Source organism: Fringilla coelebs (assembly GCF_963513975.1).
Source record: "Fringilla coelebs genome assembly, chromosome: 6".
Classification (NCBI taxonomy): domain Eukaryota; kingdom Metazoa; phylum Chordata; class Aves; order Passeriformes; family Fringillidae; genus Fringilla; species Fringilla coelebs.
The window spans coordinates 29,692,626-29,710,210 of record NC_140034.1 but is presented as its reverse complement, the minus strand read 5'-3'; the positions used below and the strand labels follow the sequence as shown (position 1 = coordinate 29,710,210).

The window sequence follows — 17,585 nt, the reverse complement described above, 5'->3', positions numbered from 1 at the left end:
GTAGTTTTCTTTCAACGCTTTGCAGAAGAAAGGAGCCAGTTTGCCTATAAGAGACATGGGAATCATGCCTGCTGCTGCTTTTTCTTAGACCATTGCATTATATTACCTATCATAAACTGATACTGTGTTTTCCTGTTTGTAAAAGATCTTGACCTTGTAGCTGGAACACACGTCAGAAGTGCAAGCAAAACGTTTGCCCCTGTTAAATGTCAGGAGATCTATTGTACAGGTCATTTTGGAGAAGTTTTTTAAAGCACTTGTAGGGTTCTATAACTTGTACACTTGTAAATTTAGAAAAGGTTTACAGGAGATATTTGTGCCGTGTGTACTAAAGGCATGCAATCCTACAGGTTATATATGATTTAACATTCTGTCCAGTTCCTCATGAATTATTTTAGTTAATCTACATTTAGAACTTTAGCTGTAAAATAAGACTTTGTCAGGAATGTCAGGGAAAATAGGAAGGAGTTTCAAGTTTCAAAACATGTTTTGTTGATGGCATTTTTTGAATACTTTGTTATCATTGAACAATACTTCTCCTAGGCAACCTTTAGTTTCCCTTCCACATCATAAGAATATAGGTAACCCTTGTAGTTTTGTTTTCAAAACTTGACAACAAATACCACAAAATTTTTTGTGCTCTAATTTATTTCAAACACTAAAATAATAAATATAGGATTTTCTTTTCTACTCTATTTGCTTGCAGATTCAGTCCAGTTCTCTGAGGAAAGATAATTTTTAGTTGTCTTTTCATAAGGAAGATACTTTATTTGAAAGTATTTTGGCATAAAGGACATTCTTTCCTATGACTCTGTATATTGTACTCAAAATAATGCAAGATGCACGTGATCTCTCTCATTAAATTTATTTCAAGGGTTCTGTTATCAAGGTACAGCACAAAGAATAAAGAGATTATCATAATCTTTTGTCTTTTGAGCTCTCTGCTCAGAGAATATTCTCATTGCTGCTCAGTGGGAGAGTTATCAGTTTTAGAATTGTGTTGTGATAGGTTTTTATACCAGTTTCTGTAGCAGAGAATGTAAGCTTTTTAAAAAGACAATCTGTTGTTTTCGTAAAAGACCACTGCATGGAATTTCAGCTATATCAGTCAAAGTCCTAGCTCCAAGGCTTTTTCAACAGGAGAATTTGGATCTTGGAACACTTGTGCATTTGCTTAACTTCATTCTGAGCACACTTGCATCAGTGACATGAGTTATGTGAATATAGTTAAGTGTATGCATGCATGCAGGCTCTGATCCAAAATTAGGTTGGTATCACAATGTACAGTGGGTGTGGGAGAAACTGTGTAACAAATGGGAAAATATATTGCTTCTGTGAAGTAACATGAAAATGTTATGCGATAAAATAGGTTCTGTAAGATTTAATTAAAATGTCATTATAGCAAGCTTGACTTTTTCTTTTTAAAGCGATGAGAATATTATTCAGGGAAAGTTACTCTGTTTGTGGCAGTCTATAAGTTTAAGCTTCTTAGATTACTTCCTCTATTCAGAGGAATGGAAGAGCAACATTTGTATGGATTTAAATATAGCTACTAAAGAGTATGGCAGCTCTGCTGGGGCTGGAATTGAGCCTGTTGTTCCTCAGGTGCCAGGTTCCACACCTAATACTTCTGCTGTAGCCTGCACCTGTGCTGCTGTGGGAAGTGATTCATTACCAATGTTTTTTGGAGCCTTGAATGAGTCATTGTCACGTATCATAGGGATTGAAATCAACAGACATCCCTAATTTTTTTAAAGACTTTGCATCTTATAAGAGAATTCTGATATTTCACAATAATTTCCAAAAATTGTGTGACTGACCAGGTTTTTATGTACGTGTGGAAACACAGATGTATAATTTTATTTATCTCTGTGATGAAATATTGATAGAAGATAAATTATTTGTAAAATATAGAGTTACTTAGGAAAAAGGTGACTGTAGATGATAGGAAAATTTCACATGGCATCAGTTTGGGATATTTGTAACATTAACAAATTACAAAGCTACAGGGGAGTTCTCTACATTATACCAAACCGGTTGTGATAGAGTCTTTGAGGCTCACTCCATACCCATGATTTTTTTTCATGAAGCACATCTTGCAGAAATCATGTTTAGAAATGTAGATTAAAGCATTTTAACTGGTGGCATGAAATGGAATAGATGCTCTTTTCATGTTCACTTGCAGAGCATATAAATTTGGTCCTTCAGGTTAGGGAATGGAGAGAAGTTACAGATCTTTAACAGCAGCCTCCGAAGATATTTGTATCTGTAGATCTCTTCAGAGGTTATTATTGAAAGCTTAATAAAAGTGAGTAAAAAACTGGGAAGCTGGATTTTTTTCCTTTCCAGTTAACATTTTTTTTTTTCACTTCTGATGGATTTTTATGGCAGGTGAAATAAAAAAACCCAAAGTAGCAGTGTAGTGGCATCATTCCCATCACCATGTCTATGTATGATCACTGGGGTTAGGACCAAGAGGTGCCAACTCTGCATGTGTCACATCAAAATTTCCCTGAATGCCCATGCTACAATGCAAATTGATTGTTTCATGAGATGCTACAAATTACTCAGTGAAAATTATTTATTCAAACAACAATTTGCAAGAAACAAGTGGTAGGACTTATAGCACGTGATGCTGCTATACAGTCTATATATTTCCATGAAGTGCTATCTTGTAGATAAAAAAATAAGAAACTCTAAAAATAATTTAATTTCCTTGGTTCTTGTAGCTTAAACCATCTTAAGATCTTTTCCAATTACAGATTTGTGTTCCTGCTTCTTTATTTTTTTAAGTTATACCTGAAGACTTAGGAGCAATCAGGCATCCCTCTGGGTAATGGCAAGATGCACCCACTGATGGCGGTAGTCAAAGGTGTAATTCAATGAGTGGGAAATGGTACAGATGCTGCTGGATGCTTGTCTATTGAAATGTTGGAATGCGTGTCATGTTTGTGCTAAATTGCAGTTTTTGTCTGGGCTATTATGTTACATCTTCTTGACTTCTTTTAACCTCTGAGGTACAATTGATTCAAGTAAAGTAGATTATTGCCTCGACTTTCATGTCTTTCTTGGAGGAATGAAAAAAATGAAGTCCAATCAAAGAACATCAGCCCCTCTTAGATAATAGACTTAGTGTTTACAGTGCTTATAAAACTACCTATGACCTCTTTCAGAGTCAGCAGAACTGAGTTTCCTCTCACAGATAATGATCTTTTTGTAATTCAGCCTTTTCTTAAAATTTCCAGATGCACTCCTTTAGCTTAACTGGATCCTTTTTCACTTCAGTGAAGTCAAATATTGACATAAGAGTTGAGTTATTGCAGAGTTCTCATGCATACTATAGTTTTATGCCTTTATTTTTCTGACTTCTTTGTGATTAAAATGAAGAGAAATATTTAAAGTTCCAATAGGATAGGTTTTATTTTCCACAGGAAAGAAAAAAAATGCAATAAAATTAAATACAATAAAAATTACTTTGCTACATAATAATAATATTTTTAATGACATTTTGCATGGAATATTAATTTATCAGCTGAAGGAATATTCAGAAGTTTCTAATCACTATTAAGGACTGTCAAAGGTTTCATGTTTTGTCAACTTTTTATCTTGCCTTATCTGGATTTATTATAATTTTTGTGAATTTAGTATTTAAGAAACCGGCAGTAAAATGCATCGTTTAGACACTACATGAAATTTGAGATCTTTGGGAAGAAATTTAATTGATAGAATCTGGCATTACAGCATTCAGTGGCATTTGATTAGGGTTTCTAGGTAAAGTCTGTCATAATTCATACTGCTTTTAGGTAGACAAGTGATATTACCAAAGCTAGTGGTCCAAAAGTCAATGTGCTCTTCAGATTAGGCTTGATTGGAAAATCAGATGGGAGAGAGTAAGGGTTCTGATTGCTCAAAAATTAAAAAGCAAACAGAAAAATGTATGCTCTAATTATGTGGCATGTTGAAAATGTAATGAGGACTGAATTGTTAAAGACTGGTCACTAAGCACTCTGCCTGTGTATTTTGCTTTAAAAGGTCCTGAGAAAGCATTTGGGAAGGATTTTCATTCCTTGTCAAGAAATTACTTCCATGTATAGATCTTGGGAAATGCATTTTTCTGTTATCTCAGCTCATATCAAAGCGCTTGATGGAAAGGATAGTCTTTGTGAGATAATAGAAAGAGATTTTTTTTCAAGATAGACTGCCTTCATTCATTGTTCCAAAAAGTTTTAAAACTTTCTTGTTAGTCTTTTGCTCTATTTCAAGTATTTATTACAATGTTAATTTTAAAATTATAACTTTTGTGCTTTTGTTCCTTTGTTCTCTTGGTTGATACTATTTTTTTGAAAACATAGTTGTTTTCTATATAATTGTGGGATACCATTTCTTCATAATAGTATTCTTTCTGCTTTATTCTTGAGTTTCATAATTTTTCATATTTGCTGTCCTCAGTTACTAAGTGTGCCTTTTTCTTCCATTTGGTATATCAACGGAAGTACATTATGTTTTGCCAGTTCTGCAATCCAATGGGAAATCTTAATGCTATTATTTTGTGAATTTTTCTAAGATATGTATCTGTTGAACTATAGTATTTTTGTAACTTAAACATGTATTTGAATGAAAAAAAGTGCTGATTTCATACTGCTTGGCATGGTGTTTACTTGCTTATTTTATAATGTTTGTCTCAAGCAGGAAGAATCCTTGGGTACTTTTGTGGTCAGTAGCTGTTCTTGTGAGATGAGCTGTATGGATGATGATACTTTTCCTTCATCAGAAGAGTATGAACCACAGAAAAATATTCCAGTCATCTGGAAGAGTTTGAAACATAAGTCTTCGGATTTCAGTGAGTTTTGCACAGTTAAAAAAAAAAAAAAAGAGATAAAAAGATTGACTGTTTCATGCAGGTGAAATATCTTAATTACTATACAGACACTCCTGAATAAAATGTGCTCGACCTGTGGTAATTAGTCTGAAAAGAGAGATCCTACTACAATGCATTTTTCTGATAATAATCAATAGATCTATAGTGATGAAACATTTCAAATTAGTTTACAGGAGCATAACTCATTATTCTTTCTTTCTTTCTTTCTTTCTTTCTTTCTTTCTTTCTTTCTTTCTTTCTTTCTTTCTTTCTTTCTTTCTTTCTTTCTTTCTTTCTTTCTTTCTTTCTTTCTTTCTTTCTTTCTTTCTTTCTTTCTTTCTTTCTTTCTTTCTTTCTTTCTTTCTTTTTTTCTTTCTTTTTTTCTTTCTTTTTCTTTCTTTTTCTTTCTCTCCCTCCCTCTTCCCTCTCCTCCTTCTGGAAATACCACAACATTTCTGTTACACTACATGCATAGATGGGTAAACTTCCTGAAAACTAAGTTTCACAGTTAACAGTGTTTTGGTATTGAATATTATTTAGGTCTTTGGTATTTCTTGAATATGGAGAAGTGCCTGGTGGGCTTTAAAAATGTCTAAACATGTTATGCATTTGCAAAGATCATCAGAACCAGGTTAAACACCTAACTTCTAGTAAAATTTGGCATACAAGTTTTAAAATCTGTTTTTATGCCACTTGAATACTTTTGAAAATCTTAGCTTTTCAGTGTCACAGCTTGTGCCAAGTCTGTAACCAGACAGGTCGAGAAATGGTAAAAGATCAGCAAAAATGGAAAGGAGGAGAAAAAGTACTGAAGTTCTCAGCTAATGTGCTACTTGCATGCATATTTTGTGAAGGGAGTGTTGGAGGAGGATTTGGGAGCTTTGCTCCTGGAATCCTTACTTTTATATCTGCTTGTAAATATTTTTGAAGATGTTCTTGCAGTTTGTCGGTTTCTGTTCTGTTGAAGTTCTTTTTTAAACAATTTAAAATGTATCCTTGGTTAATCTTAAACATTTCATTGTTATAATCATAGTTCTTTTCTTCATTTCCCATAGCTAAGACACTTCAAAATTCAGGAAAATCCCTGAGTGGTTACCAGTGGTTTTCAGGTATCACTGCCCACTTCCTTCCATCAAAGGATAAAAATGCTCAAGATGCAGCACGGGAAGCATTTTCTTCTCTCAGAGGTGCTTTATTAAGTTAATACATTATCTGCTGTCACTGCTTGTGTTTTTAATATGATCTTAAGGAAGAATTTGTATTTTTATGCAGTTTTATAACTTTTTAGGTTGTAGTTGTTGGTGTGCCATCTCATTTTGCATTTGATTGGAACCTTTGATATCAAGACTACCAGCTTTAATATTTAACACATCATAATTTGACTGACTTTGAAGGCCCAGGAAAGCCAGAGTAGTGTTCATATCACTGTAAAAACTCTATTTACACAGTACTTGCTCACTTTATAGCATTCTTGAAATATATAGTGTGTGTATGTATGTGTGCTATAGATGCTGTCTACTTACTAAAGCACGTTTGTAGCTTCCATAATTTTAAATTAAGTTTTCTAGAAAGCAAATATACATTTTGGCATCTAGGATTAGGTCAATAGCAGTAAATCTCATTTATATTCCTAATGTAAAGGCAAAATTGCTGTCTTGGGAATCATGAAATCCAGGTTCCTTACAAGATTCTGACATATAATATTAATGTTTCTTTCTGACAAAAAATGTTCATGTTTTTGTTTTGTATTTTTTCATTCTAAAGTTTAGGTAAAGTCCGTTCGTACAGGCTTCTTTTCATTCACAAAAATGGAAATAACTTTTAGTATTTAAATGGGTAAACTCATATTCTTGTTTATGAATTTGCATGAGATATTGTCCTAACACATCTCATATTTAGCATGTCCAGCTGAGTATTCATGATTGAATATAGGACGGTAAAGAAACCCTAGAACTTTTCTTCAAAAGCAAAGTTATATTTGGTAGAAGGTCATCAAGCTAGTTTTTGATTGTTTGGAAATCAGCAAGGTGGAGATTATCAGACTTTTACAAAAAAAGACAATAGATTTTAGTGTAAATCTGCATATCATCTTAAAGTGAAGCAAAAGGGTTCTGCAATCTTTTTTTTTCCTCATTATATTTTAATGGAAGTTAGCTTGTACAAACATTATGCAATTTTGCCTTAGCATCTGCAAAAAACGTTGTGTCTGACAACATTAGCCTGTTGCTTTCAGCAGCTTACTTGCATTACCTGTGTGATGGTAAGGAAAAAAAGTAGTTTTCTGATCCTTTGCTGAAAACTTCAGTTCTCACATTTCTTTTAGTTTTTCACCTTTTGGAAATGGGTGTGGAAACGGAATGAATTATGGTTCTGTCATGACAAACAAAACAATTTGTTTCTGAGAACTTAATCTGCAAATGTGTACAAGGCTTTTCTGAACACATATTTTGAATCTGTACAGCAGTTCAGCTTCACCGTAGTGAGAATGGAATAAGCACAGTACTTTTAAACTTTTTGCTGGGCTAACTGATTTAACCACCTCTAAAGTGAATGTGTGCTGACAAAAAGATTTGGTAATGGAAATTTCTTACTAGATGCTATGAAACATTCTGTAGAATGGATGGAATTCTATGAAGTCAAGAATGGGAGGGAATGCAGTGTATTGCTGTTTATACATTTGTTTTCTTAAACTCTCATGTTAAACTTTTGTTTTAGATATGATTGGAAGATGACAAAGATTGCTTTGCTTTATATAATATAAAGCAGCTCTGGTGTAGTTGTACTATGGCAAAGTTTCATAAGCTGAAGGAAACTGTCAGATTTTTATTATATTAAAACAGGCTGAAGTTCTCAAATGCTGCTTCCTATAGACAGTTTAGATACTGTATTTTGTGGCTCTCAGCTAAGGATTCTGGATAACCCCTTATAAAAAACAAACAAAAAGACCCCAACAAAACAAAAAACCAACCAACCAAAACAATCAAAAAGTTGTACTTCAGTAAATGTAAACTTTTGGGCCAGTTCTGCTTAAGTAAGGGTGAGTCTCACCTGATCATATTCTGTAAATTATAAGAAACCATGAATGCCTTGAAATTCAACAGGAAGTTTGTAAGGTTTCCCTGTATATCCAGGACAGATGCAATGGGAATGCAGGGAAACCTTTTCGGGTCCTGTCCCTGAAAAACAGAAGTTGTTATGAAGAGCCCAAGAGTTCATCCTCTATGCCTTTCTACTAGATAAAGTGTTTTGGGAAACAATTTTATTTTGATTATAAGCTGGGGAAAAGTTATTTCCCACCATTCTTCTAATTAATACAGGAGGAAAAGTGATATTATTTTTACTTAGGAGATACTTTTAAAATAAAGGTAGGAATTATGAATTTACCCAAATCACTCCCTTCAGCTTTCTCTGTGTCCGCAAATTAGAGTTAGTTTGTTGGCTCATATATTTAGAGTGGGGGTGTTTGTGTGTGCACAGGTATGTATCTGTTGATTGAGGGCTTTTTCCCCCTCCAGTATTTCATGTAATGCTGCAGAGCTTTTAACTGCAGACTTTTCTTCTTGACTTAAGTTCTTGATGGAAATTCAAAAATTGTCCTTGTTTCCTCCTTAACTGATGATGTACCAGCTACTATTGATCTAGTGATTGCTATCAGTTAGCATTCAAATATGTTTCTATTTCCATACAGAATTGCCATTGTGTGCTAATTTATCAGGTGGTATTTCTGGACATGTACTGTGATTTCATAGGAGTTCTGGGACATTTTAGTTGCTATGTAGCCTCTTATATCACTTGTGCACACTTTCTTTTCTGTAAGTGAGAAGTCCCCTCTTCAGATTGTCTTATTATTGACAGTATGACTAAGTAAAACTGAGACATTTAGAACAAAATCCAGTATTGGTGTGGCCTAATTAATCTTAATGAAAGTGTGCAAAATACTGAACTGTCTTTAAAAGCACTGAAAAATTTAACACAAAAACTGTTTCTCACTAAGGTGACAACTTTCAGAGATTATCTTTATACCCTTGTATAGGGTATAAAGACTTCCCAACTTAAAACCAAATATTTAAGTATATATACATGTGCGCACTGTAACATTAAAAGGCAAGATGCCCAAAATTACACTGAGGACAACTTTACATGGGTTATTTAAATTAGGTCACAGAGTACTCTCTTATATATGTTCTATATTCAGAGAAGATTTTGTCTTCATTTAGTTTCTATTGCTCATGAGCTACAAAAGGGACATTGCAGAGCTGATAACATAACTGTTTATGTGATTGATTATATGAGAGTAATACATTCTCTCTGAGCACTATGTCTGGAGTATTCTATGCATGCACATTCAGATGATCTTGACTTCTCAGTATCTCTTCTTTAGCTGTCTGCTTGAGCTTTCCTCTGCTCTCATCTTTCCTTCATTTCTCCTGTGGCCACTTCTGTTTCCTATTGTCTGGCTTGCCATTTATAATTCTTTGTTTATGCAGAGATTATTATTGCAGTGAGAATTTTTAAAAACAGCTTAGACAAGCATCCCTCTGGAATGGCATATAAATATTTGATCTTTTTCTTGAAGATGGCTATTGTCCCTTCAAGTTCTGTATTTTTGTGATTCAAAGTCCTTTGTAGATTACTAGCTGTCATAGAATGAACACCCCACCCCAAGCCCCCCAAGACAATCAGACTAATGGATACAAGTAATTCAGGCTGTAACCTATCTACATGCATGAATGCATGATGTGCTTTCATGGGACAAGAATTTACCATTGCTCAGAGTGGGTACAATTTATTTTGTAGTCTACTTCTGCATATTTGGAAAACTAACACGAGAAAGAATGTAAGGAAAGAAAGGACAATTGAATGGGGAAAGGTATTATATTTCAAAATCTTTGGTCATGTTTAGACAACCGTTAGGTTATTGCCAGTTGGTTTTGCTGAACAAAACCAGGATGCCTATACTGTCTTTCTAAATACATTTACAATATTCTATCTTTAACAGCTATTTTTTTTATCCTGCAGCTAATTTGACTTCACAGGGATTGAAACTGAAGGATATTATTTTGGTTCATCTGTATGTGAAGAGCATGAAAGATTTCAGTGTTATAAACTCAGTTTATGTGACAGAATTTGATTTGTGTCCACCAGCAAGGTAGGATTAGACTACGCTATAGTATATTTATGATGCACTGTGATAGACTGAATTATTGCTGCCATATTTGTGAAGCATTTTGCCAAATGTTTGTGTCTCACAGAAGAAGACTTTTGCTGCCTTTTGGAGTATTACCATCACAGCTGCTCATGTCAAAACCACTAGGGTTAGAAATTCCTGCTTTAATATATACCATAAGGTTTACAAATGCCCCCCCCATATGGACTTACAGAAGGATAATACATGGTTTGCAAGTCTTAGTTCTTTTTGACTTGATTGAACTGACAACTGTTTGTATTGCTGGGACTTTATTTGCTTTTCTTTTCTGTTTGCACCCCTTGACCTGTTGGCAGTGCTTCTCTGAATGCAACCCATGATATCATCAAACCTCTTTGTCACAAGGGCACGTTGTTGGCTCATGTTCAAGTTGGGGTCCATCAGGAACCTCCAGTCCTTCTCTGTAATGCTGCCTTTGAGCCAGTGGGCCCACACAATATAGGACCTTGGGTTTGTTCCACTCCCAGATGTAGGACTTGCAGCTTCTCCTTGCCAAACTTCATCAAGTTCCTATGTGCCTGTTTCTTCATCCTGTCAACATCCATGTGGATGGAAACTTGCCAAGGATACACTGCCTCATCATGCCAATTATGAATGAAGATGTTGAACAGGAGTGGACCCAGTACAGGCTCCTGGTTGTTCACCTGTGAGACTTTGTGCTGCTAATCCCACCCGCTGGGCCTGGCTGTTCAACCAATTTTCACTCTATCTCACTCTCTGCTCATCCAGCCCATACATCAACAATTTCTCTGTGAGTGCCTTACAGGAGAAAGTGTCAAAAGCATTACTGGAGCCATACTACCAATATTAAGTCTTCCTAAAAGTGATGAGTTCTGGAACCTTCTAGGTCTTTGTGACAAATGTTACTCACTTTGTTCTATTTATTTTGTTAAAAACTAAAGCATTTGACAAAATTATTATCTGAGCAGTTTCTTGGGATTTGCATCATGAGATGCTGACAGTTATTTCAAAACTATATCAAGTCTGTTTCTTTTCTTCCCCTGCCTCTATGCATTTGGCTCTGGTTGAAGACAAATACTGGATTAAATGGATCTTTGGCTAGATCCAATCTAGTTGTTCTTAATATCTTGTGTTTCCCTCAGATAATCACACTAGATGGATAGCTTAGCTGCACTTACATGTTCAGTAAGAATTCAAGTATGAAAAGAAATTACACTGGTGATAACACTTTAATTCATAGATACACAAAGCATAGTTTTTTCAATATGCGTTGTACAAAATCTTCTATGTTGCATCCAAGTCTACATCTGACATAATGAAACTGCTTGATGGTCTTGGTGTGTGCTATGTGATTTCTGTGTTATTTGGGTGTGGTGGGTTTGTTTTCCATTGGAAATTGGATAAAAGACACTTAGCCCATGAATTTTTATTTTTTTTTTAAGATGTGTGTTAAAACTAATTTTCTGTTAGTATTTTTTATTGCCTTTGTCAAAATGGCTTATTTCTTTTTACAGTAATTTGTAATTTTTACAGTAATTTCTTATGCTTCTGAGATAATATGCTGAGAATGCAGAACTGATGTAGCTTGAGGAATTTCGCTTGAATCATAGGTTAATGCAGGTTGCAAGGGACCTCTGGAGGTCATCTAGTCTAATCCTGCACTAAAAGCAGGGTCAACCATGTGGTCATACCTCTTGTCTTCTTCATATTTTTAAAACCAACTGTTCAGCAATTTTCTAATGAAAAATCCTATATTTTATACTCCTATTGCAGAATATGAAGTGTAATAGAGGCATGTGAATTTTAAGTCTAGCAAGACAAATAGTTCAAAGACATTGTTAAGATAATCATCACATTCCCCTACACTGCCTGTGTGTCAGACCCAAAACAAGCAGAGAGAAGCTTCTTCAAGATGCTGACTGTAGGCCAGGATTATTAAATCAGAGAGAAATGTGAGGGTTGGCTGTGTGTGCCTTCAGAGGAGGGATCTAATCTGAGCTGCAAACTACACAAAATTAGTCTCCACTCCTACATGTTGCAGGTTCTCTTTATAGTACTCAGCTTCTCACAATTTAACTTTCATTTCTTATGCCTGAATGTTTTAGACCTCCACATTTGCGTAGCCAGCTACATAGCCTTCCATCAATAAAATAAAAAGGTGGGAAGATTAGAAAGTTGCCGGAAAATGACTCTTTGCTTTTATTTTTATGGAGCAAACAGTTTTCAGAGCATCATAAAATATCCTGAGTAGGTAGGGACACACAAGGATCGTCAAAGTCTAGCTCATGATCCTGCAGACGACACGTTAAGAATCACATGCTGTGCCTGAGAGCATTTTCCAAATGCTTCTTGAGCTGTGTCTGGTTGGTGCTGTGACCACTTCCCTGGGTAGCCTGCTCCAGTGCCCAACCACCCTCTGGATGAAGAACCTTTCACTAATATCCAAGCTGAACCTCCCTGACACAACTTCATACCATTCCCTCAGTCCTGTCACTCTCACTGCAGAGAAGAGACCAGTGGCTGCCCCTCCTCTCCCCTGATGAGGAAGCTGTAACTGCACTGAGCTCTGCCCTGAATCTCCTCCAGGCTGAGCAGACCAAGTGACCTCAGCTGCTCCTCATATGGCTTCCCCTCCAGGCCCTTCACCATCTTTCCTGCCTTCCTTTGGATGCTCTCTAACGCTACATATCTTACTGTGGCACCCAAAAGTGCCCCCAGCACTCGAGGTGAGGCTGCCCCAGCTCAGAGCAGAGGGGACAATCCCCTCCCTTGCCTGGCTGTGATGCTGTGCCTGATGCCCCCCAGGGCAGGGCTGGTCCTCCTGGCTGCCAGGGCACTGCTGGGCTCATGTTCAATTTGACATCGACCATGGTCCCCAGGTCCCTTTCCACAGCACTGCGTTTATGTTACATATTTGTTTATGTTGCATTTTGTCCTGAAGAAAAATTATACAGCAGTTTGCATGGTTACATCATTGCATTATGTACAGAGGCTGCTTGTGGAAGGTCTCACAGGCGGTATGCTGGAAGCACTGACTCGGGTGTGGATCTGCAATAAATTTGCAAAATTGTCTTGAAAATTTACCAGCCCAAGCAGAAAATCCATTCATCCATGCTTATGATGCTGGTAATGAGGAAAAACTACTATATTTACATGTGGTAGGTGAGGAGAAAAATAGTTTTCTTGGAAGAAATAAGCAAGATGGGAAGAATTTCATAAGGCTGTTACACGATATGTAAAGAGAACAAGTAATTTTTTGTTGGATTCCTGCTGGGAGCTAAATGACTTTTCTATGCATGGACTGCAAATATAATTATTTTACAGGCTTTGAAATGTTGATTTCCCCACATAGACCTCAACCCCCCTGCTTTTTAACTGGCCACATGCAACACACGTCTGCCTGTTCATCAAGGCACTCAGTCTTCCTTTGAGGAAACAGAAGTAAACTTTATCAATGAAAGCTTGAGTAGATTTTGAATCCTGTCATATGTATGTATCTGTCATGCAACTTAAAGTATAGCAGAAAAATATGCTAGTATTACAAATAACTTGTGAGAAGGTTGTAAAGGAACTATAAGCTGCTGCTGCTGCTTTTTAGAAAACTTTGACACTGTCTCTCATAGGCAAACTCAGGAGGTGGAAACTGGATGGGTGGACAGAGAGGTGGATTGTGAACTGCAGATCCCAGAGGGTCATAATCAGTGGCACAGGGTCCAGTTGGAGACCTGTCACTAAGAGTGTGCCCCAAGGTTCAATATTGGGCCCAGTATTGTTTAATTTATTCATCAATGCCTTGGATGAAGGTGCAGATCCCTCTTCAGCAAGTTCACTGGTGACACCAGTCTGGGAGGAGTGGCCTGTACTCCAGTGAGCTGTGCAGCCCTGCAGAAGGACCTCAACAGGTTGGAGAGATGGGCAGAGAACTTTCTGAAATTCAACAAAGTCAAATATAGGATCCTGCACCACAGGCTAGAGACTGAAGTGCTGGGAAGCAGCTCTGCAAAGAAGGACCTGGGAGTCCTGGTGGACAAGAAACTGTGAGCCAGCAGTGTCCTTGAGGACATAACAGTGTTAATGCTAGCAGGTTATTGCAATACTCTAACTTTTGCTATATGATCCAGGCAAAATTTCCTAAGATAATGTCCAGACAAAAAAAAAAAGTGGAAAATAAATGTTGGAAGTTGGTTCAAGCAAACTTCTGTTTGAAAAAAAAAAATTATCTTTTGTTTTCAGAGTATGTGTGGAAACACTGTTACCTGATGGAATGCTGTTTTGCATTGACTGCCTTGCACATAAGTATGACATGGCAACAGATGATGTAGTACATGATGAAAAGCTGGTCATGCATGTACAGAGCATTTCCCACTGGGCACCTGCCAGCATAGGACCTTACAGTCAGTCCATCAAGGTAGGAATTTTTGTTACTTCATGTGAAATATATGCCCTTTACTGAAATGAATACAGTTGTAAAGTCACTTTATCTCTCTTCATTCTCTCTAACTGCAAAATAAAATGTGTAAAGAAAAAGTGTTTTGAATTTATGTTTTTAAAACTTGTAGACAGCTTACCTCTCATCAGTTCTTCATTTTGTGATAATAAAGCTGGTTAAATTATTCTTTTCAGAGAATCTCAAGAACAGCATACTTCTGTTGTGTATTATAATTAGACAAAAAACCTGTCATACTTTTATAATCTGCCTAGAATATAGACAGAATTTAGGAACAGCTGAGGATATTTCCGTTTCCTCGTTAAAGCTCAAACTTTTTTATAGGTAGAGTGAATCCTAAAATGTTTATTTAATTAAAGCCTTACTATTTGGAATAATGAAAAGGAGGCAGTAAATTATCATAAAAAAGTGGACCAAAAATTTGCATTAAAAAAAATTCTCCTAATATAGTACTTTCTGTCTGGCTAGTACCATTCTGATAATTTGTGAACGGTCTCAACCTTTTCTGTTGCAAAAAATACATGCCTATATTACCAATACTCTTCTCGTGTTATACATTGTCCAGTGTTGTGCAGAATGATTTAAGCAAGACTTTCTGACAGCTGTTTAAAATGCCTGAAATATTTTTGAGTCTGCAAACCTAGTATAATGGCTATGCAATTATACTTTGTTTTTTCTTTGTACCATTTTACAGAAAAATTCAGGAACAGTATTTTACTTCAGAAGCTCATGTGGAATTTGTTTTATTTTCAGGAAGAAATGTTGTTAGATTATTACTGTATGAATCTTGTTCTTATAGGAGGGTGGGTTTTTATCATCTCTTTATGTCCATTTTTCTTGAGAAAGCAGGAAGTCGGTTTATTAAACTTTGTTCCATTTGGACTTACACTTTAACGATCATAATGGTATCATATTATGCATGATCCTTCAAAGACTAAAATTAATGAGCTTTGTATCTTTGTTTTTTGGAGAAACGTCTCTTACATTGCAACTGATCTCCGTATCCTGGAACTGCCATCAATAAATTCAGAAAAGTGTGTCAATTGAAAATTGCTTCAGTAACCCAGTTAAAAATTGCATGTTGCAATTGTCCATAAACAGGTACAGATTTTCTGGTGCTATGGGACAGTCAGCATACCCAAGGAAAAGTTCATATCTCTTTAAATATAACCAGTAACACTGGTCAGCAATTCAAACATTAAGGAGAATTTCTCATTGGTGTTTTTGTTTTGCTTTAATTTTTTTCTACCTCCAGAGAACATTTTAATTAAGCAACATTATTTTCCCTTATAGTGTAAAATAAGTAGTTTTACTTTTAAAAATTACCACAGGAGTAAAATAAGTAAGTAAGTAATGTAAGTAAGTAAGTAAAATAAGGAGTAAGTAATGAATAGGTGTACCCCTTCTATAGGATCACTCACTTGTCCTTTACAGCTGTGTTCTGTCTCTAGTCTACAAACACCTGTAGGGGGAATTAGTAGTGTACATGGCAGCCAAATTTTTATTTTTCCTTTGCCAGATTTTGCCTTCCTACTACCAACTATACATTTCATCTGAATAACAATATTTAATACTCTGGTTTTGTCTTGCAAAGAATTTCTGACTTGTGGTAACGTTTCCATTCTGCAGAGCTTGATACAGTACATGTCAAATATACCAGAACAAATAACCATTTTAGTAAATGTTTTTAATGTTTAAATATTTTTCCTTTCTAAAATAGCACATAAAGGATATAACTTATAAAACTTTTCATAAGAAAACATCATAGAGAAGTGTATAATGCATAAACAAAGTATTTGAATTTGAAATTTTACTAATGGAAGATACAGATTTTGTATCTTAAACATGAATTTTCCAAACTTAAAATCTTCTTTAAATGAGTATTTAAAACTTCCTAAAGCTATATATGGACAGGTATTAAGCTCTTAAGTTCAATAGCAGAAGTAAGCAATTCAATATATTTTAGAAATGGAATATATTTTCCAGAATAAATAAGGAAGGAACGAAAGTAAGGTTTTAATCATTGTAGTTAACAAAAATTATTTGAATTTATGCAAATTTTATGATGATGAAATGTTTATTAGTCCTTTATGATTGAGGAACAGAAGCTGAATGATCTTAAAACAGTAAATATTTATTACCCTTATGTTGTAGAGATGTAGCGTTTGTTGATCTTTTCCTCGACAGCAATTGGACAAATAAATTTTTGTCTTTTCAGTCCAGTATGAAGTTTTGTGGACCCTGTGCAATCAGCATGTATTTTTGCATGGCAGTTTTGCTGAGTCCAGAATAGACTATAACTAATATTCAGGATATTGCAAGTTGGGATTGATGTGCCTTGGCATGTAAGAGCAGAGCTGGCAGCGGAAAGATGTAGGTAGTTCATGCAAACTATAGAATTCACACTTCAGGCTCAAAAATCACTTAGCAGAGCATCATTTCAATTCGGTAGGGATCTTTCAGGATCTTGCCAACAGTGCTATGAGGACAAAAAGTAAAGATTTGGAATTTACTATGAGAATGTCCTGACCTCATCTTGATAGACACCAAACAGTGGCAGAATGAAATTAAGATTTTCAAATGATTTATAGCAAAGTTCTTCTTCTTTTGAATTAATGTTCTTCTGGGGTTAACATTTTATGAAAACAACTTCAGTGTTTCTCTTTGTAAGAAGTACAAATGAATTGTTTGAAGATACAGTAAGACATAATATATTTTGTACATATGCCAACATTACATGCATCTATGACTTGACTATGTCTCATGACCTCAGTTCTTGCCCTTTGACAGCTGCTAGAACCCAGTTTGGACCATCCTTCAGGCATCTTTTTCTCAATTTTTATTTTGCACTATCTTAACCCAGTAGCTTCCTTCCCATATTTTCCTTTTGTGATTCAACAACAGTTTATTATATTACACCATATCTGTTAATACCAGGATAGAATATCTTCCAGTGGGTAGGGGGGAAAAAGTGATAGTCAACAGTTCTGATTCTAAATAATGTTCCTTTGCGTTTGATACTTGGGATGATATTCTTAGTGTTTTAGTCAACAACTTGGGCAGTACCATACCTAGCAGGATTGTGGATTACAGTAATTTGGATACTGCTTGAT

At 35.6% G+C, this 17,585-nt stretch overlaps 1 protein-coding gene across 1 annotated transcript in view; it reads left to right on the top strand.

The window, feature by feature from the left end:
* Window positions 1-17,585, top strand: part of DPH6 (diphthamine biosynthesis 6) — a 185,072-nt gene that overhangs the window by 69,890 nt on the left and 97,597 nt on the right. The window contains exons 9-12 of the mRNA XM_084207361.1: window positions 4,687-4,840; window positions 5,914-6,045; window positions 9,878-10,007; window positions 14,259-14,433. Coding sequence (XP_084063487.1) covers window positions 4,687-4,840; window positions 5,914-6,045; window positions 9,878-10,007; window positions 14,259-14,433 — 591 coding nt within the window. The remainder of the gene's footprint in view (window positions 1-4,686; window positions 4,841-5,913; window positions 6,046-9,877; window positions 10,008-14,258; window positions 14,434-17,585) is intronic.